The 18,409-nt window shown below is 45.8% G+C and overlaps 2 protein-coding genes across 5 annotated transcripts in view; one reads left to right on the top strand and one right to left on the bottom strand.

The window, feature by feature from the left end:
* The window catches only part of LOC132775157 (ubiquitin carboxyl-terminal hydrolase CYLD-like), a 43,904-nt gene extending 38,715 nt beyond the window's left edge, over nucleotides 1–5,189 (top strand). Inside the window, exons 14-15 of the mRNA XM_067467238.1 lie at nucleotides 414–633; nucleotides 4,370–5,189. Of these exons, the coding sequence (XP_067323339.1) occupies nucleotides 414–633; nucleotides 4,370–4,554 (405 nt within the window). The 3' untranslated portion in view covers nucleotides 4,555–5,189. The remainder of the gene's footprint in view (nucleotides 1–413; nucleotides 634–4,369) is intronic.
* A 7,664-nt stretch (nucleotides 5,190–12,853) lies between these two features.
* Nucleotides 12,854–18,409, bottom strand: part of LOC132775158 (1-phosphatidylinositol 4,5-bisphosphate phosphodiesterase gamma-1-like) — a 134,978-nt gene continuing 129,422 nt past the window's right edge. For all 4 annotated transcript variants that reach the window (XM_060775983.2, XM_067467235.1, XM_067467236.1 and 1 more), the window contains 2 exons: nucleotides 17,932–18,116; nucleotides 12,854–15,936 (listed from right to left, as the gene is read on the bottom strand). In XM_060775983.2, the coding sequence (XP_060631966.2) occupies nucleotides 15,885–15,936; nucleotides 17,932–18,116 (237 nt within the window). In that variant the 3' untranslated portion in view covers nucleotides 12,854–15,884. The remainder of the gene's footprint in view (nucleotides 15,937–17,931; nucleotides 18,117–18,409) is intronic.

Raw genomic sequence — 18,409 nt, 5'->3', positions numbered from 1 at the left:
TGGCGGTGAGAAGACCGGTATACAAAACTGCTAAATAAATAAATAAATAAATAAAGGTCGACTGCAAGCTAGACAAATGGTCGGGAGGTTACTCCAACCCGGGCTGGCTTCGAACTCATGACTTTTCGGTCAGTTGTGAATTTAATGCAGCTGACTCCCAACCTGAATGTTTCTCCTGCCTATCCAATCTGTTTGACAGCTAGGGTGTTGCATGGTTTCCTGGCTGTATGACCGATGTGTTCTAGCAGCATTTTCTCCTGACGTTTAACCCGCATCTCAGAGTACAGTCACTGACATAATGTTTTGTCTCTGAATGCCTTCCTGATGTTATTCTCTGTCTTGGAATCAGACCAGGAAGCGGTAACTTAGCACTTACCATCGGCCCTTTGGCTCGCTTCTCTTTGCTCTGGCAGGTCCACTCTCACTACCAGCGCAAAGGCCACCCGACCACCAAGTTGCGCATCCCCCAGGAGTTTTTCCGGGACGGCCCTTGCGGTGGAGTGCAGGTCCCTCGAGAGAAGCTGGAGCTCTTCGCCGTGCTCTGCATCGAGACCAGCCACTACGTCTCCTTCGTGAAGTACGGGCCAGAGAAAGAGAGCTGGATGTTTTTCGACAGCATGGCTGACAGGCACGGTAAGCTTTCCGTTTACTTCGTGCTTTACTAGCTTTGGTCATGTATGTAACTTTGGATTCCACCGTGGTCCACGCCTTAGTTACCTCTAGATTGGACTACTGCAATGCGCTCTACGTGGGGCTGCCCTTGAAGACGGCCCGGAAATTCCAATTGGTCCAAAGGGCGGCAGCCAGACTACTTACTGGTGCAAATTACATATAGCAGTCAACCCTCCTGTTTAAGGAGCTCCGCTGGCTGCCGTTTATTTTCTGGGCCCAATTCAAGTTGCAGGTTTTGACCTACAAAGCCCTGAACGGTTTGGGACCCACCTACCTGCATCTATGAACCCATACGACCTCTTTAATCTTCCGGAGAGGCTCTTCTCTCACTCCAACCCGCATTGCAAGTGCGACTTTTGAAGATGAGAGAGAGGGCCTTCTCTATGGTGGCCCCCCGGCTCTGGAATTCACTCCCCAGAGATATTAGGCAAGCCCCCACATTGGTAATCTTCAGGAGGAACCTGAAAACCTGGTGATTCCAATGTGCCTTCAATGACTGAATGTAAGACACTCCTTGACCAAACTTTGCATAAAATGACCTCAGAAGCACTTTATTGTATGGTCCGTGCAATTAAATCCTTCCTTATCCCCGGATCCCCCTCCCCGATAATTTATATTGTCCTGTAAGCCGCCCCGAGTCCCCGTTAGGGGAGATGGTAGAGATATTGACAAGCTGGAATGTGTCCAGAGGAGAGCGACTAAAATGATCAAGGATCTGGAGGAGCTGGGCATGTTTAGCCTGAAGAAGAGAAGGCTGAGAGGAGATATGATAGCCATGTATAAATATGTGAGAGGAAGCCACAGGGAGGAGGAGGGAGCAAGATTGTTTTCTGCTTCCCTGGAGACTAGGACGCAATGGAACAATGGCTTCAAACTACAAGAAAGGAGATTCCATCTGAACATGAGGAAGAACTTCCTGACTGTGAGAGCCATTCAGCAGTGGAACTCTCTGCCCCGGAGTGTGGTGGAGGCTCCTTCTTTGGAAGCTTTTAAGCAGAGGCTGGATGGCCATCTGTCAGGGGTGATTTGAATGCAATATTCCTGCTTCTTGGCAGAATGGGGTTGGACTGGATGGCCCATGAGGTCTCTTCCAACTCTTTGATTCTATGATTCTATGTGTACCATGATTTGGGAATGAAGGTATTACTCTCCTCCTTGAGAGTGTTAGGAATTGTGGGAGTTGAAGTCCAAAACACCTGGAGTAGGACCAAAGTTTGCCCATGCCTGATTTGCAGTAATGGGAAGCAGTTAGAGCACACAAAGAAAGGTTGCATCGTATTGTAGTGAATCAACAGCATGTGAGGAGTAAGGCTTACTCTACACTGCCATGTAATCTAACTTCGGTATGCATGTTAACTGCATTGAACTCTATTATGGGAGTCTACACAGCCCTATTATCCAGTCCAACGCAGTTAATCATTCTGAAACTGCATTATAGAGCAGTGTAGAACTTACTTGCTTAGAATCATAGAATCCTAGAGTTGGAAGAGACCTCATGGGCCATCTAGTCCAACCCCATTCTGCCAAAAAGCAGGAAAATTGCATTCAAAACACCCCTGAGCAGATGGCCAACCAGCCTCTGTTTAAAAGCCTCCAAAGAAGGAGCCTCCACCACACTCCGGGGCAGAGAGTTCCACTGCTGAACGGCTCTCACAGTCAGGAAGTTCTTCCTCATGTTCAGGTGGAACCTCCTTTCTTGTAGTTTGAAGCCATTGTTCCATTGCGTCCTAATCTGTCCAAACGTATGTCCCCTTACGAACCACTGAGGATTTTAAGATCATCTGGGGAGGCCCTGCTCTCGGTCCCACCTTTGTCACAAGTATGTTTGGCGGGGATGAGAGACAGGGCCTTCTTAGTGGTGGCCCCTCAGCTATGGAATTCCCTCCTTAGGGAGATCAGATCTGCTCCCTCCCTCTTGACGTTTTGGAGGCAAGTTAAAACGTGGCTATTTGAGCAAGCGTTCACAAATACAGAGTAGCTAATATAGGAAATAGAATGACCTGACAATGGAATTGGACAATGCTTGAGAATAAGGAGACGCTGATGACCTGGCCTTCTGTTTAAAAAGTTTGAGGACCCCTGGGTTAAACCCTTGTGCTGGCTGAACCGCTGACCTGAAGACCTGAAGCTCAGCAATTCAAATCCGTGAGATGGGGTGAGCTCCTGTCTATCAGTTCCAGCTTCCCATGCAGGTACATGAGAGAAGCTTCCCACAGGATGTTAATACATCTGGGCAACCCTTAGGCAATGTCCTTGCAGATGGTCAACTCTCACACCAGAAGTGACTTGCAGTATATTCTCAATTTGCTTCTGACATTAAAAAGAAAGCAGAGGCTGGATGGCCATCTGTCAGGAGGGCTTGGGTTGTGTCTTCCTGCCTGGCAGAAGGGGGTTGGACTAGGGGTCTCTTCCAGATCTAGGATTCTCTGATATCCCATCCAAGTCGCATTGCCCGTGCACAGTTGGAGGCCATCTTACCCTTGTATTCTCGAAGGCTTTCGTGACCAGAATCACTGGGTTGTTGTAGGTTTTTCAGTGTGTATGGCCATGTTCAAGAACCATTTTCTCCTGACGTTGTGCAAACATAGAATCATAGAATCATAGAATCAAAGAGTTGGAAGAGACCTCATGGGCCATCCAGTCCAACCCCATTCTCCCAAGAAGCAGGAATATTGCATTCAAATCACCCCTGACAGATGGCCATCCAGCCTCTGTTTAAAAGCTTCCAAAGAAGGAGCCTCCACCACACTCCGGGGCAGAGAGTTCCACTGCTGAACGGCTCTCACAGTCAGGAAGTTCTTCCTCATGTTCAGATGGAATCTCCTCTCTTGTAGTTTGAAGCCATTGTTCCGCGTCCTAGTCTCCAGGGAAGCAGAAAACAAGCTTGCTCCCTCCTCCCTGTGGCTTCCTCTCACATATTTATACATGGCTATCATATCCCCTCTCAGCCTTCTCTTCTTCAGGCTAAACATGCCCAGCTCCTTAAGCCGCTCCTCATAGGGCTTGTTCTCCAGACCTTTTATCATTTTAGTCTCTCTCCTCTGGACACATTCCAGCTTGTCAATATCTCTCTTGAATTGTGGGGACACAATATTCCAGATGTGGTCTAACCAAAACAGAATAGAGGTGTAGCATGACTTCCCTGGACCTAGATACTATGCTCCTATTGATGCAGGCCAAAATCCCATTGGCTTTTTTTGCCGCCACATCACATTGTTGGCTCATGTTTAACTTGTTGTCCACGAGGACTCCAAGATCTTTTTCACATGTACTGCTCTCGAGCCAAGCATTGTCCCCCATTCTGTCTCTTTGCATTTCGTTTTTCCTGCCAAAGTGGAGTATCTTGCATTTGTCACTGTTGAACTTCATTTTGTTAGTTTTGGCCCATCATCTCTCTAATCTGTCAAGATCGTTTTGAATCCTGCTCCTGTCCTCTGGAGTATTGGCTCTCCCTCCTCAGAGGTTTTGCTTGCATCTGTAGCAAGCATCCTCACAACCTCTGAGGATGCTTGCCACAGATACAGGTGAAATTTCAGGAGGAAATGCTTCTAGAACATGGCCATACAGCCCGAAAAACCTACAACAACCCATCTTACCCTTGTCGCCCAAGGCAGGGGACGATCTCAGATGGGGATTGTGTCATCAATAAATCTGTGGCTCCTTACCGCTAACTCACCTCTCTTCCATTGGCTCCTAGGTGATGAGAATGGCTACAACATCCCCACGGTGACCCTGTGCCCGGAGGTGGCCAAGTACCTTGAGATGCCGGTGGCCACTTTAGCCATGCAACAGCCTAGAGACATGGAAGGGGTGGCCAAGCGCCTCTTCTGCGACGCCTACATGTACATGTACCAGAGCAAGAAGATGGCGCTTTACAAATGACAGATGGGTCGTGTTGTGTCACCAACCACATAACAGAGGCGATGGGACACCTCGGAGTTATTCCGCCATCGTTTTCTTCCGAAACTTCACTTCTCCTGGTTGCAGCGCTACGTTTGGCGAAGGGAGTCTGTGAAACAATTTCCGCCATGTGCAAACCATGTGCGGGAAGATCATCTTTGCTCTCGTGGTTCCCACTCAAGTTCTTAGCAATAGCACGACCCGAAACTGTGAAAACAGGACCCCGAGGCCAGGCTGGGACTGAACCGGGAAGGGGTCCGGCCTGGGTTTCCTCACCTGGGTTCTGTGAATCCAAATCTTCCAATACAAGCATATAAAATATCTCAGGCAAAGATACTTTTCGAGATTCTCAAATCCTAAGGGACCAGCAAACTACTGAATTGCACATTGGGCTTGTCTGTATTTCGGATCTTTTATGTGTACGCAAATGGCCACTTTAGCTTCCTACAGCCTCAAATTAGGTGCCAAGAGAAGCTGTGAAATGTTTAGGGGAAAATATTTTCAGGTCTCTGGAGGTTTCCCTACCTTTTCTGCTTCAAGCTTTCCGATACTTAAGGCAGGCATGGGCCAACTTTGGCCCTCCCTCCAGGTGTTTTGGACTTCAACTCCCACAATTCCTAACAGCCGGTAGGCTGTTAGGAATTGTGGGAGTTGAAGTCCAAAACACCTGGAGGGAGGGCCAAAGTTGGCCCATGCCTGCAATAGAGCCACTGAGACTGTCTAATTAATTTTAGCATTTGCTGGTTTATTATTATTATTGCAAAACATACAGAAGAATTTTGACAATAATTTTCAAATATATATATATATTGATAAATTACAAAGAAATCTTGCTGCTTTCTGTCGAGCAATTAGTGTGCAATAAAACCAGGGCGAGGAGAGGACAAAGTGCCTTTACGTGTGCACGGATGGTGCACTTTACTGAATGTCTCAGACACTGTAACTGTGATTGTCACCAGCGTTTCTGCACTTTTGGGGATGTCGCTCCGACGCTTCCGAATCGTATCCGCAAACTGTCGGGACCCGTTGTCTCTCTGAGACAAACCAATGAATGCAAGTCTCTTGGCAATAAACATGGCTCTGTCACGACTCTGTCACGACTAGGCCTCGAGATCCATCTTCCAAATAGTTTTCCGTGCAACGTCTTCTCTGTCATGAGTAGGCCTCGAGATCACACTTCGGTGGAATCCGTCTTCCAAATCGTTTTCTGTGCAACGTCTTGTCATCTTGGCTGGTTTGATCAAGGTTTCCGCCTCCCTCCCCAATCTGTGGTTTAAACCCTTGCAGTCTGCATTGGCATTAATTTATTCTCTTTCATTATTATTTCCATGAACTTTAAACAGCCTCAGGGAAATAGAAGTAGCTTTTTGATAACGGCGTACTCTCGGTTTCCAATTATAACACAGTCTTTCAATAAAGTCTTATTTTTTTGACTCGACTCTGTGTTGACTTTATTTTGTCAAATGTTGTTTCTCTGAGGAAATCCTTCACAGGGTTGCTGTGAGTTTTCCAGGCTGTCTGGCCATGTTCCAGAAGCATTCTCTCCTGATGTTTTGCCCACATCTATGGCAGGCATCCTCAGAAGTTGTGAGGACTGTTGGAAACTAGGCAAGTGGGGTTTATATATCTGTGGAATGTCCAGGGTAGAAGAAAGAACTCTTGTCTCTTTGAAGCACGTGTGAATGTTGCAATTGGCCAGCTTGATTAGCATTGAAAAGCCTAGCAGCTTCAAAGCCTGGCTGCTTTTTTTTTTGCCTCCCCCCCCCCCCCCCTCTAGTTCCTTTGCCCTGCTTTTAATTGTATGTTGCCTGGGCTTGGCCCCATGTAAACCACCTGCTTGGGGCTTACATGGCCTTAGTTGCTTCGTGCCTGGGGAAATCCTTTGTTGGGAGGTGTTAGCTGAAGAAGAAGAAGAACTTTATTATTCTACCCTGCCTCCATCTCCCTGAAGAGACTCGAGGCGGCTTACATGAGGCCAAGCCCAGGGAACATACAATTAAAAGCAGAGCGATAACAAAATGCAATTTACAAACATAACAATAGACAAGCATCAAGCAACAAAAGAAGTAAGGGGGGGGGGGCAAAAATGCGAGCTGATTAAAGAGTAATTGGTTCAACAAGGTGGATGAAAATGTATTATTTATTTATTTTATTTATCGCGTCTGGAGCAACCAGACATTTGTATTACATTTTTAACAAAAACAAACAAATAGACAAAATACAGAATTTGCAAGCTTGGTAGTTGATTAAATGTCCTTTGACCAGTAGCTGGCCACTTGGTGTTGCCGCAAGGAGGTCCTCCATTGTGCACGTGGAAGGGCTCAGGGTGCATTGCAGCAGGTGGTCAGTGGTTTGCTCTCCTCCACACTTGCATATCGCGGATTCCACTTTGTAGCCCCATTTCTTAAGATTAGCTCTGCATCTCGTGGTGCCAGAGCGCAGTCTGTTCAGCGCCTTCCAAGTCGTCCAGTTTTCTGTGAGCCCAGGGGGGAGCCTCTCATTTGATATCAGCCATGGATTGAGGTTCTGGGTTTGAGCCTGCCACTTTTGGACTCTTGCTTGCTGAGGTGTTCCAGCGAGTGTCTCTGAAAACTATTAGAAAACTATTTCTTGATTTACGTCATTGACATACTGGCTGATACCCAAATAGGGGATGAGCTGGAGATGTCTCTGCCTTGGTCCTTTCACTATTGGCGGCTACTTCCCAGCGGATGTCAGGTGGTGCAATACTAGATAAGCAGTGTAATTTCTCCAGTGGTGTAGGGCGCAGACACCCCGTGATAATGCGGCATGTTCTCATTAAGAGCCACATCTACTGTTTTAGCGTGGTGAGATGTGTTCCACACTGGGTATGCATACTCAGCAGCAGAGTAGCATAGGGCAGATGTCTTCACTGTGTCTGGTTGTGATCCCCAGGTTGTGCCAGTCAGCTTTCGTATGATATTGTTTCTAGCACCCACTTTTTGTTTGATATTCAGGCAGTGCTTCTGGTCTATGCAATGAGCAATCATTATTATTAAACTAGTAGTAATATGGTGTTGAGACTTCTGCTGCCCTGTACAGCCAGAAGACTGTGAAAGATCGTAGAAAAGCCTGGTGGATTTCCCAGCTCAATGGACTTCAAAAATACAACAGATAACACGATAGAATGTCAAAGTAACAGCACAGAATTGTAAGTGGAACAGAGCGAGGCATTTCCAACAGCCTGCAAGGTGAGCCTATATGGGGCACAGTTGTGTGTATGTGGGGTGAAAACAGAATTTATTTATTTATTTATTTATTTATTTATTTATTTATTTATTTATTTATGGTATTATCTGATATGGCCACAGTGGTCCACACTCTTGCCACATCCTGAATAGATTACTGCAAAGCTGTCGGAACACAGATGCCTTAAAGGGCCAGACTCAGGGTTTGTTCCAAACAAAGGAAAAGGACTCAGAGACACTTAATTCAGTGTCTCTGGTCAAAACTCAAAGGTGAAAACCAGTCCTGGTTCAAAAAGGTAACAAAAGCAATAACCCAGATTATCCGGAGTAAAGAACCAGATTTAAACAAAGCACTCCGAAAGTCACACAAAATAGCACAGCAAGTAAACGGTTAACAAAACAAAGGAGCCCCAGGAAAGAAAGCGTAGTCAAGTGAAGTCTGAGGTCATAGCAAGCTGAATCCAAAGTAGCGAAGTTCCAAAGTCCACGTAGGCAGCATCGTAGTCAAACCGGTCTGAAGTCAAGGAGGGGGAAAATCCACACTCACAAGAATCCAAGTTGAGTCGAAAGCACACACGATCAGAAGTGGAAACCTGTAGATCCAGGACCCAATGACAACACGAAACAGGCGACGACAAGTACACAATGCACGAACATAAACCAACACCTTGCCTTCTGCAAAGATTCCCCATTTCAGAGCCTACTTTTATCTTACACATCATCATCAGAAGATGAGCTGACCTCAGCCCCGTCGTTGTCCCTTGCAGCTCTTCTTGTTTCCACACGTGAATTGCCACTCCCATCTCTCCAACTTCTGTCAAGACTTAGATCCCCCAAGACTCAAATGTATTCCCCGATTGCCAGTCCTTGTTACCAGAGAACCCAACAAATGTATAACTAGACGTCGGCTCCGCACATGCAGTTTGTAACTTTCACCTTAATCCAATCCAATGTGTCATCCCCATCTTCATCGCTCCCTGACCCATCACTCCCAGATAAACCCATAAATGATTCTTCATCTGTGGAAGCAGTAAGTATATCCCGAATCCTCTTCCTCTGTCACTCCTCATCCGATTCTTGCTCCCGGGTAACCCTCTTTGTTCCCCTAGTCCCATCCATTGTATCTCCTTCATTTCCCTCACTCATTGACCCTTTATCTCCAGAGAACCCCTCGAATGAGTCTTCATCGGTAGGCACCATAAGTATATCCTGGATTCTTTTCCTTTGTTGTAGGGAAGAGGGACAGGGCCTTCTCGGTGGAGGCCCCCCACCCGTGGAACTCACTCCTTGGGGAAATTAGGTCATCTTCATCCCTCCTCACCTTTAGAAAGAAGTTAAAAACATGGATGTGGGACCAGGCCTTCGGGTAATTAAGCGGACAATGACAATGATAATGTTGACAATGGCTTGGAAATGGACTATGGGTAAGTTTGATGGAGTATTCAGTCACAGAATTCAGCTAGATAACGGCCACCAGACTGGTAATTGTTAGATTTTAATTGTATTGACTGTTTTTAACTATTTACTAGCCGTCCCCTGCTATGCATTGCTGTAGCCCAGTCTGTGTATATGTGTGTATATGTGTATGTATGTGAGTTTGGGTATATATGTGGTTTTGCGCATGTGTTTTAATATATTTTCTGGCTTTTTAAGTCTCTTCTGCTGTGTTTTTCGGGGTTTTTATGAGTGATGGTCACTTGTTGGCCTGATAGGTGTGTTGTGTCCAAATTTGGTGTCAACCTGTTCAGTGGTTTTTGAGTTATGTTAATCCCACAAACGAAGATTACATTTTTATTCATATAGATAATTATTAATTGTTATGTATTTTATTATGTGTATATAGAGGCATCAAATTGTTGACTGGAAGCCGCCCTGAGCTCGCTCCCCCCCCCCCCCGGGTACAAATAGTCAAAACAAACAAACAAACAAATAAATACATTTGTATATCGTCTTTCTCAGCCTGAAGGCGACTCAAGACGGTTTACAGTCTGCAACAATTCGATGCCCCAATTAAATCAAGATCTAATATGGGATGTTGTAGGTTTTTTCGGGCTATATGGCCATGTTCTAGAGGCATTTTCTCCTGACGTTTCGCCTGCATCTATGGCAAGCATCCTCAGAGGTAGTGAGGTGAGGATGCTTGCCATAGTTGCAGGCGAAACATCAGGAGAGAATGCCTCTAGACCATGGCCATATAAGCCTGAAAAAACCTACAACAACCCAGTGATTCCGGCCATGAAAGCATCCGACAATACAAAGATCTAATATGTCTTCAGGAAACACACATATGAAAAAGGGATGAAACAACTGCACTTTGAGCAGTAAAAAAAAAAAAAAGAAAGCCATACAAAACATCCAGGACAACACCATCATATATAAATACTGGCTAAATAGATTTATTTTCATACAAAGGATACATGGGGTCCCTCCCCTGAGTGGCCCTGGAAGGGACACAAGCTCCCGTGATAGTGCTGGTGCGCCGGCAAACCCACTTGTGCTTCTCATGTTCTGCCCGTGTTTTTGGGGTGGCTGAGAAAAGGTCTCCCCACTGTGATGAGCAAAGCCAACCAACTCTTCTCCCCATAAGCACTGTCCCCATATTGTCACTGAGAGGCCAGCTCTTCCTGTTGAGTTGGCTGCAAACCAACCTAGATGTAGGATTTGAATCCCTGGGTTGTTGTAGGTTTTTTCGGGCTATATGGCCATGTTCTAGAGGCATTATCTCCTGATGTTTCGCCTGCATCTATGGCAAGCATCCTCTGAGGTTGTGAGGTCTGTTGCGACTAGGAAAATTGGGTTTATATATCTGTGGAATGATGTCCAGGGTGGGACAAAGAACTCTTGTCTGTTGGAGCTAGGTGTGAATGTTTTAACTGACCACCTTGATTAGCATTTGATGGCTGGGGGAAAGAGCCCCCAGTGGCGCAGTGAGTTAAATCCCTGTGCCGGCAGGACTGAAGACCGACAGGTCGCAGGTTTGAATCTGGGGAGAGGCGGATGAGCTCCCTTCTATCAGCTCTAGCTCCTCATGCGGGGACATGAGAGAAGCCTTCCACAAGGATGATAAAAACATCAATTCATCCGGGCATCCCCTGAGCAACGTCCTTGCAGACGGCCAATTCCTGTTGAGTTGGCTGCAAACCAACCCAGATGTAGGATTTGAAACCCTGGGTTGTTGTAGGTTTTTTCAGGCTATGTGACCATGTTCTAGAGGCATTCTCTCCTGACGTTTTGCCTGCATCTATGGCAAGCATCCTCAGAGGTTGTGAGGTCTGTTGGAACTAGGAAAAGGGGTTTATATATCTGTGGAATGATGTCCAGGGTGAGACAAAGAACTCTTGTCTGTTGGAGCTAGGTGTGAATGTTTCAACTGACCACCTTGATTAGCATTTGATGGCTTGACAGTGCCTGGGGGAAAGACCCCCCAGTGGCGCAGTGGGTTAAATCCCTGTGCCGGCAGGACTGAAGACCGACAGGTCACAGGTTCGAATCTGGGGAGAGGCGGATGAGCTCCCTTCTATCAGCTCCAGCTCCTCATGCGGGGACATGAGAGAAGCCTTCCACAAGGATGATAAAAACATCAATTCATCCGGGCATCCCCTGAGCAACGTCCTTGCAGACGGCCAATTCTCGCACACCAGAAGCGACTTGCATTTTCTCAAGTTGCTCCTGACACACACAAAAAAAACTGCTTGGGGGAATCTTCCTCAAGTCTACATAGGGACCACCAAACGAAGCAATGCCCAAACGAATCAAGGAACATGAAAGGCACTGCAGACTCCTTCAACCAGAGAAGTCAGCCATAGCAGAGCACCTGATGAACCAACCTGGACACAGAATACTGTTTGAGAACACAGAAATGCGGGACCACTTGAACAACCATCATGTCAGACTACACAGAAAAGTCATTGAAATCCATAAGCATGTGGACAATTTCAACAGAAAGGAGGAAACCATGGAAATGAACAAAATCTGGCTACCAGTCTTTAAAAAAACCCTAAAATTACAACAGCAAAAAAACAGAGAGGAAACAATCAGGGACAGCTAATCACCTCTCAACAAAAGATTTCCCCAGGCACTGCCAGGCCATCAAATGCTAATCAAGGTGGTCAGTTGAAACATTCACACCTAGCTCCAACAGACAAGAGTCCTTTGTCCCACCCTGGTCATTCCACAGATATATAAACCCAATTTTCTTAGTTCTAACAGACCTCACAACCTGAGGATGCTTGCCATAGATGCAGGCAAAATGTCAGGAGATAATGCCTCTAGAACATGGCCATATAGCCTGAAAGAACCTACAGCAACCCAGTGATTCCGGCTATGAAAGCCTTCGACAATACATTGATTTGAAACCCTTTTCACACCCAGCTTAGACTCTGCCCCTTTTCTGAAGCTTTTCTGTTTCCATCCCTCTTCCTCTGTCTCGCTTGACAATAATCTGAACTGAAAAGAAAGAAGGTCACCTGGGCAGGAGACTTGAACGAGAGATCAGTTGGGCCTCGTGGCTTTGTGAAAGCGACCGTACTTGCACCATCCTGTAAAGTCTGTTTTACACTGTCAAAACAAACCCCAGAACAAACATTGGCAGTGGGTTGTTGTAGGTTTTTTCGGGCTATATGGCCATGGTCTAGAGGCATTCTCTCCTGACATTTCGCCTGCATCTATGGCAAGCATCCTCAGAGGTAGTGAGGTCTGTTGGAACTAGGCAAAAGGGTTGATATATCTGTGGAATGACCAGGGTGGGACAAAGGACTCTTGTCTGCTGGAGCTAGGTGTGAATGTTTCAACTGACCACCTTGATTAGCATTTGATGGCCTGGCAGTGCCTGGGGGAATCTTTTGTTGAGAGGTGATTAGATGTCCCTGATTGTTTCCTTTCTGTTGATGTACTGTTGCAATTTTAGAGTTTTTTAATACTGGTTAAAAAGTTTGCTCCAGGCACTGCCAGGCCATCAAATGCTAATCAAGGTGGTCAGTTGAAACATTCACACCTAGCTCCAGCAGACAAGAGTCCTTTGTCTCACCCTGGTCATTCCACAGATATATAAACCCATTTTTCCTCCTTCCAACAGACCTCACTACCTCTGAGGATGCTTGCCATAGATGCAAGCAAAACGTCAGGAGAGAATGCCTCTAGACCATGGCCATATAGCCCGGAAAAAACTACAACAACCTAGTGATTCTGGCCATGAAAGCCTATGACCATACATTAAACATTGGCAGTGCTTGAAGACTGTTTTTGGGGCACAATTATTATCTTGGCATGCCTAAGGGATCAATGACCCTAGAAAACGTAGACAGGCGTTCCATTATTTGGGCAAAAATTGAAAGAAGATGTAATATGTCTTCAGGAAACACACCAATGAAAAAAGAGATGAAAGACTCATTTGAAATTGTGGCCACATTTCTCAGTTTTGACAAATAAGAAAAGGAGTTGTAATTTGTATGAATAGGAAATATGAGGCATTTGAAGACTGCTTTTGACGCCCATCTGAACTCAAAGTAGTGGTCACCATTCCCAGTGTGTTTGATTTAAAGGGGACACCCATAGGGACATCCGTAGGGATACCAAGGTGCTTGTCTATAAAGCTATTGTCCTCCCAACCCTGCTATATGCCTGCGAAACGTGGACTGTCTACAGACGTCACATGCAACTCCTGGAACGATTCCATCAGCGCTGCCTCCGGAAAATCCTGCAAATCTCCTGGGAAGACAAGCGGACAAACGTCAGCGTGCTGGAAGAAACAAAGACCACCAGCATTGAAGCGATGGTCCTCTGCATTGAAGCGATGGTCCGGATGCCTGACCACCGTCTCCCAAAGCAGTTGCTCTACTCTGAACTTAAGAACAGAAAACAGAATGTTGGTGGACAGGAAAAGAGATTGAAAGATGGCCTCAAAGCCAACCTTAAAATCTCTGGCATAAACACTGAGAACTGGGAAGCCCTGGCCCTTGAGTACTCCAGCTGGAGGTCAGCTGTGACCAGGAGTGCTGCAGAGGCACGAGTGGAGGGTGAAAGAGAGAAATGTGTCAGGAGGAAGGCGCGTCAAGCCAACCCCGACTGGGACCGCCTTCCACCTGGAAACCAATGCCTTCACTGCGGAAGAAGATGCAGAGCAAGAATAGGGCTCCACAGCCACCTACAATAGTCATCAGGGAAAGCCATCTTACTCGTCCAACGAGGGATCGCTTAAGTAAGTAAGCTCCGCAGGACTGAAATGCCACTTCGGCACACTTTGGAGATAAGAGATCTGGAAATCACTTCAAAAGTGGTTCCTGAATGTAGAAAGGATCCGTTCCTCACTCTTGTATCTCCAGCTTCGAGGCAACAAGACTTGGGTAGGCTTCCAACTCTACAAATTTCTGTGCGACGGGTAACTCGTTGGAACATCCCATCTTTTCTCAAAAGAAGGTTTGGCAATAAGGAAGGATGGTGGTCTCTACCAAATGGCTGATGTATGAAAAGCATCCACACTTCCAAGAAGTAAAGTTCACGAAACTCCCAGGCGAAGGACCAAGTTCTCCTGAGATGAAAACATCCATGGTAGCTTTTCTGTAACAGCTTTGGATTTCCTTGCTGGTTCTCTCTAAACTCAATGCCAGAGACGTTGTATGTCAGCCTGTGATTGTGTCTGATGTTCATGCTGGGAATGGGGATGATGTTCCTGATGGTGGGCCTGGGTCTGTTGATAGTGGGAATGAGAGTTTGCCTGGGCCCAAGTTAAGCTTAGAAAAGAGGCCTGAGCTGTCTCTGGAAGATTCACAAGGTCACATTCCTGAGAGGGACCCTTAACTGTCTTTCTCAGAGCAACTGTCTGGAGATGATTTGTCAGGTGCAGACGTTAATGAGAGTCAAGATAATGAGAGTGTAGCTTGAAAGTGAGGCTTCTGTAAACAGCAACAGAGTGTGGGAGGCGACTAAAATGATCAAGGGTCTGGAGACTCCTGCAGAAGTGATATATAAACCCCTTTTACTAGTTCCAACAGACCTCACTACCTCTGAGGATGCTTGCTATAGATGCAGGCGAAACGTCAGGAGAGAATGCCTCTAGAACATGGCCATATAGCCCGGAAACAACTACAACAACCAGAAGCAAGGTGCCCTTTCCCAACGCCAAAGAGGAAACCTTGGATGGCGTGTTGACTGGGAATATTATGAAATGGTGGGGAGAAGATTTCGCTTATCGTTCCTGATAAATAATACAAAATTACACACCACGGATGCCATCTTGTGCACTCGTATTCGCAAATACAGAAACGGGGCCGGCTTTTAATGCAAATATACAGTGGCACATAATGGCAGAAGCATTGCCACCCTGGAAATTGTGCTTCATGGTGGAAAGAAGGCAGCGACGGAAACCAAAACAAACCTCTTACGGTGGACAAAAGTGGTGATCCAGGGACAAAAAGGGGGGCTGTTGTTTCTGCCTTCCTTTGCCTCCATTCCTGATCCTTTCCGCTGCTTTTGGGATCCCCTTTCATACTAAACACTGCCTCTCGTGACCTCTTAATCTGACCAGGATACTCAATGGCTCTCTCTCCAACTGGGCTGCTTGTTTTTCCTCATCTTTGACCTTTCCCCCCATTGACCTCTCATAGGTTTGTATGGGAGGGGAAGAGGAGATATTTTGGGGATGTGAAATTAGAGTATTAGCGAAAGAAAAGGCAAGATGTGGTTTACATGACTGATAAGAGAAGGCATAGGCAAACTTCAGCCCTCCGGGCGTTTTGGACTTCAACTCCCACAATTCCTAACAGCCTAACGGCTGTTAGGAATTGTGGGAGTTGAAGTCCAAAACACCCGGAGGGCCAAAGTTTGCCCATGCTTGACAACGGGAAAGAAAATGCTCCACCACGTCACAAGTCTGTAATGGGTCCTGAGGGAAATGGCACACTGGGTCCGGCTTCCCTCCACGTCCAGGGAATGCTCTCCCTGCGGCTTCCTCGGCCCCCGCTTCCAGACAAACTGACCGACTGGCCGCTGGCTAGGAGGCGGAGAGCACAGAAGAGTCCAGGCACCATCTGGTGTCCAAAGGCCTCCTTGGGATTCGTTGGGGGAAAGAGGGGAGGCTGTAGGATGACGGAGACGTGAGCCGGTGACTCAGTTGCGCTTGTTGGCCAACTGCCGGTCTCGCTTCTTCTTCTCCATCAACCTGCAGGGAACAGAGAAGAGATAGACTGTTAGGAATTGTGGGAGTTGTAGTCCAAAACATCTGGAGTGTTGGAGCATGTAAAGAATCAGTGTGTATCAACTGTAAAATAAGATGCATAAAGTTGATTGGTTGGGCTATGCCCAGGGAGCAGGCTGAGCCTGGGACTTTTGGATACTGTTACATTTTTGTTCACGTTTGAGTTATGCAGATGTTTCGAGCAGCAGAGAGAGAAGGAGAGAGAGAGACAGAGTTGGAGTGTGCCCTCACTTCAGAAGTTGCTGAAGGTGTTTATCTACATGGTCAAAGAAATACCATTTTAAATCTCATAAAAGGACATTATGTGAGTTATTGTCAGGTTTTACAATGTATTGTAATGTAATATAGCTGAGACATGCACTGCTAATAGGCTTCTATTGGAAATGCTGAGTCATGCATTAACAGTATATAGGGAACTTCATTTGGGGAATGTGTTCTGGCCTGGTCCAAATGAGTGTTAATGATGCAATCCTGGGTTTGAGTGAAGTCAATGAGTTGGGAAATTACTCCATATCTGAAGAAATTAATGAACAAGGCTATGACGGAAGAAAACAATCCTGGAATCTTAGAAAACAGCGAACATTACAGTGATACATAAAGAAAATACAGACGCAACGGAGGTGAAGAACTACAGGCCTATATCCTTACTCAACCAAGATTACAATTTTTTTACAGGCATACTAAGTGAAAGACTGAAGTCTTTCTGGGTCAATTGGATAGGAGAAGAACAAACGGGCTTTCTCCCCGGAAGACACATGAAAGAGAATACGAGGAACATCATAGATTTAATAGAATTCTACAAACTACACCATCAAACAGAAGTGGCCTTTATCACGTTAGACGCCGAAAAGGCATTTGACAACCTAAGATGGGAATTCTTTCAATCAATCCTGATAGAAATGGACTTTGGTTTTGGTTTTATTAACGCGATGGAGGCAATTTATAGTAAACAAAAAGCCACTTTCTGGATAAATGGCTGTCCCTCAAACCAAATCACAATAAGAAAAAGAACAAGACAGGGTTGTCCGCTCTCCCCGCTTATATTTATAATGACACTAGAGATACCGTTGAGGAACCTAAGGGAAGACAAAAAATTACCACCACTAAATGTAGGCAAGCGAGCACACAGATTTAGAGCTTTTGCTGACGATCTGATTTGTGTCATAGAAGACCCAAGAGAAAATATCCAGAACTGGATAACGAAAATAGAAGAATACGGGAATTTAGCGGGCCTTAAGATAAACAAAGAAAAGACAAAAATACTGACAAAGAACATAACAAAAGAAAATCAAGAAAAACTTAAGAGATTCCATAGGAATGCAAATAGTATCAAAATCAAATACTTAGGTATACAAATATCGGCAAAAAAATCACAACTCTTCAATGAATTGGGAACCAATCAGAGATTGCTATGTGTAAATGTACAGAATTGTATATAAGGAAGTCATGTACAGTGTATTCTCTCTCCTTGTGCTGTGATGCTGTTTGCCGAAGGCTCTGTGTAATGTATTAAAGGAACCTGTCTGCTAAGACAAGATATAACTGTGTGCTGTGGTAAGTTTGTAGTGTCATCTAGATTGGAGGGGAAAACAATAGTAAAACTGACAATGGCCGGGCATGTGCTCAAGTGTCTGTAAAAAGTTCCACAGTGACTGCAGTTTGTGGGAGCAGTTGACTGAAAATACTGTGCAGGAAGAAGCTACTGGAAAGCGCTGAAGTTGTGCAACTGATCTGCTGCTGAATTGTGAAATTAATCTCAACAGTTATACAACTGATCACATTATACATATGTTGTTCTGAACTACTTGTTATTGTGGCATATTTTCTTTCTCTGGCAAGGCAGTGTGTAGCTCATCAAACATGAACTACACGTGGTTTATTTTACATTACGCCACAAAGAGTGGAGGCCCTTCACAAATAAGCAAGATTATTCTCAGCGTCCAAGTGGCGTCCACTCACTTCCTGTTGCGCACTTCGGTCAGTTCCATGAGCCGCTCTTGCGCCGCCCTGAGCTCATCCAGCCGCTGCTGGTAACGCGAGTCGCAATTGTTGCTTTGTTCGAAGCTGGACACCTGGTTGGAGAGCTCGTTGGCGCGGTCCCGGAGTTGCTGAATGGAGGAGTACAAGTTCTCATCGTCTTCTTCCTGCAGCAGGTAAGAGGAAATAAATGTGGTGGGTTCTCAACGCTATACTGGCTAGGAATTGTGGGAGTTGTAGTCCAAAACACCTGGAGGGCCAAAGTTTGCCCATGCCTGCTATAGTCCCTTGACATGAGGGCATGTCTGGTTCTATAGCCACATGTGAAAACTCCAACCAGGTCTGTGCTAGGAGTACAGGAGAGTCTCGCTTATCCAACGTTGGATGTATTTTCATTCACTGGACCAAATTTGGCACCAATGATATGCCCAAATTTCAATATTGGTGGGGTTGGGGGGAT

The sequence above is a fragment of the Anolis sagrei genome, chromosome 4, assembly GCF_037176765.1.
Source record: "Anolis sagrei isolate rAnoSag1 chromosome 4, rAnoSag1.mat, whole genome shotgun sequence".
NCBI classification, from domain to species: Eukaryota; Metazoa; Chordata; class Lepidosauria; order Squamata; family Dactyloidae; genus Anolis; species Anolis sagrei.
The sequence above is the reverse complement of the archived record's forward strand: the minus strand, read 5'-3'. Positions and strand labels throughout refer to the sequence as shown.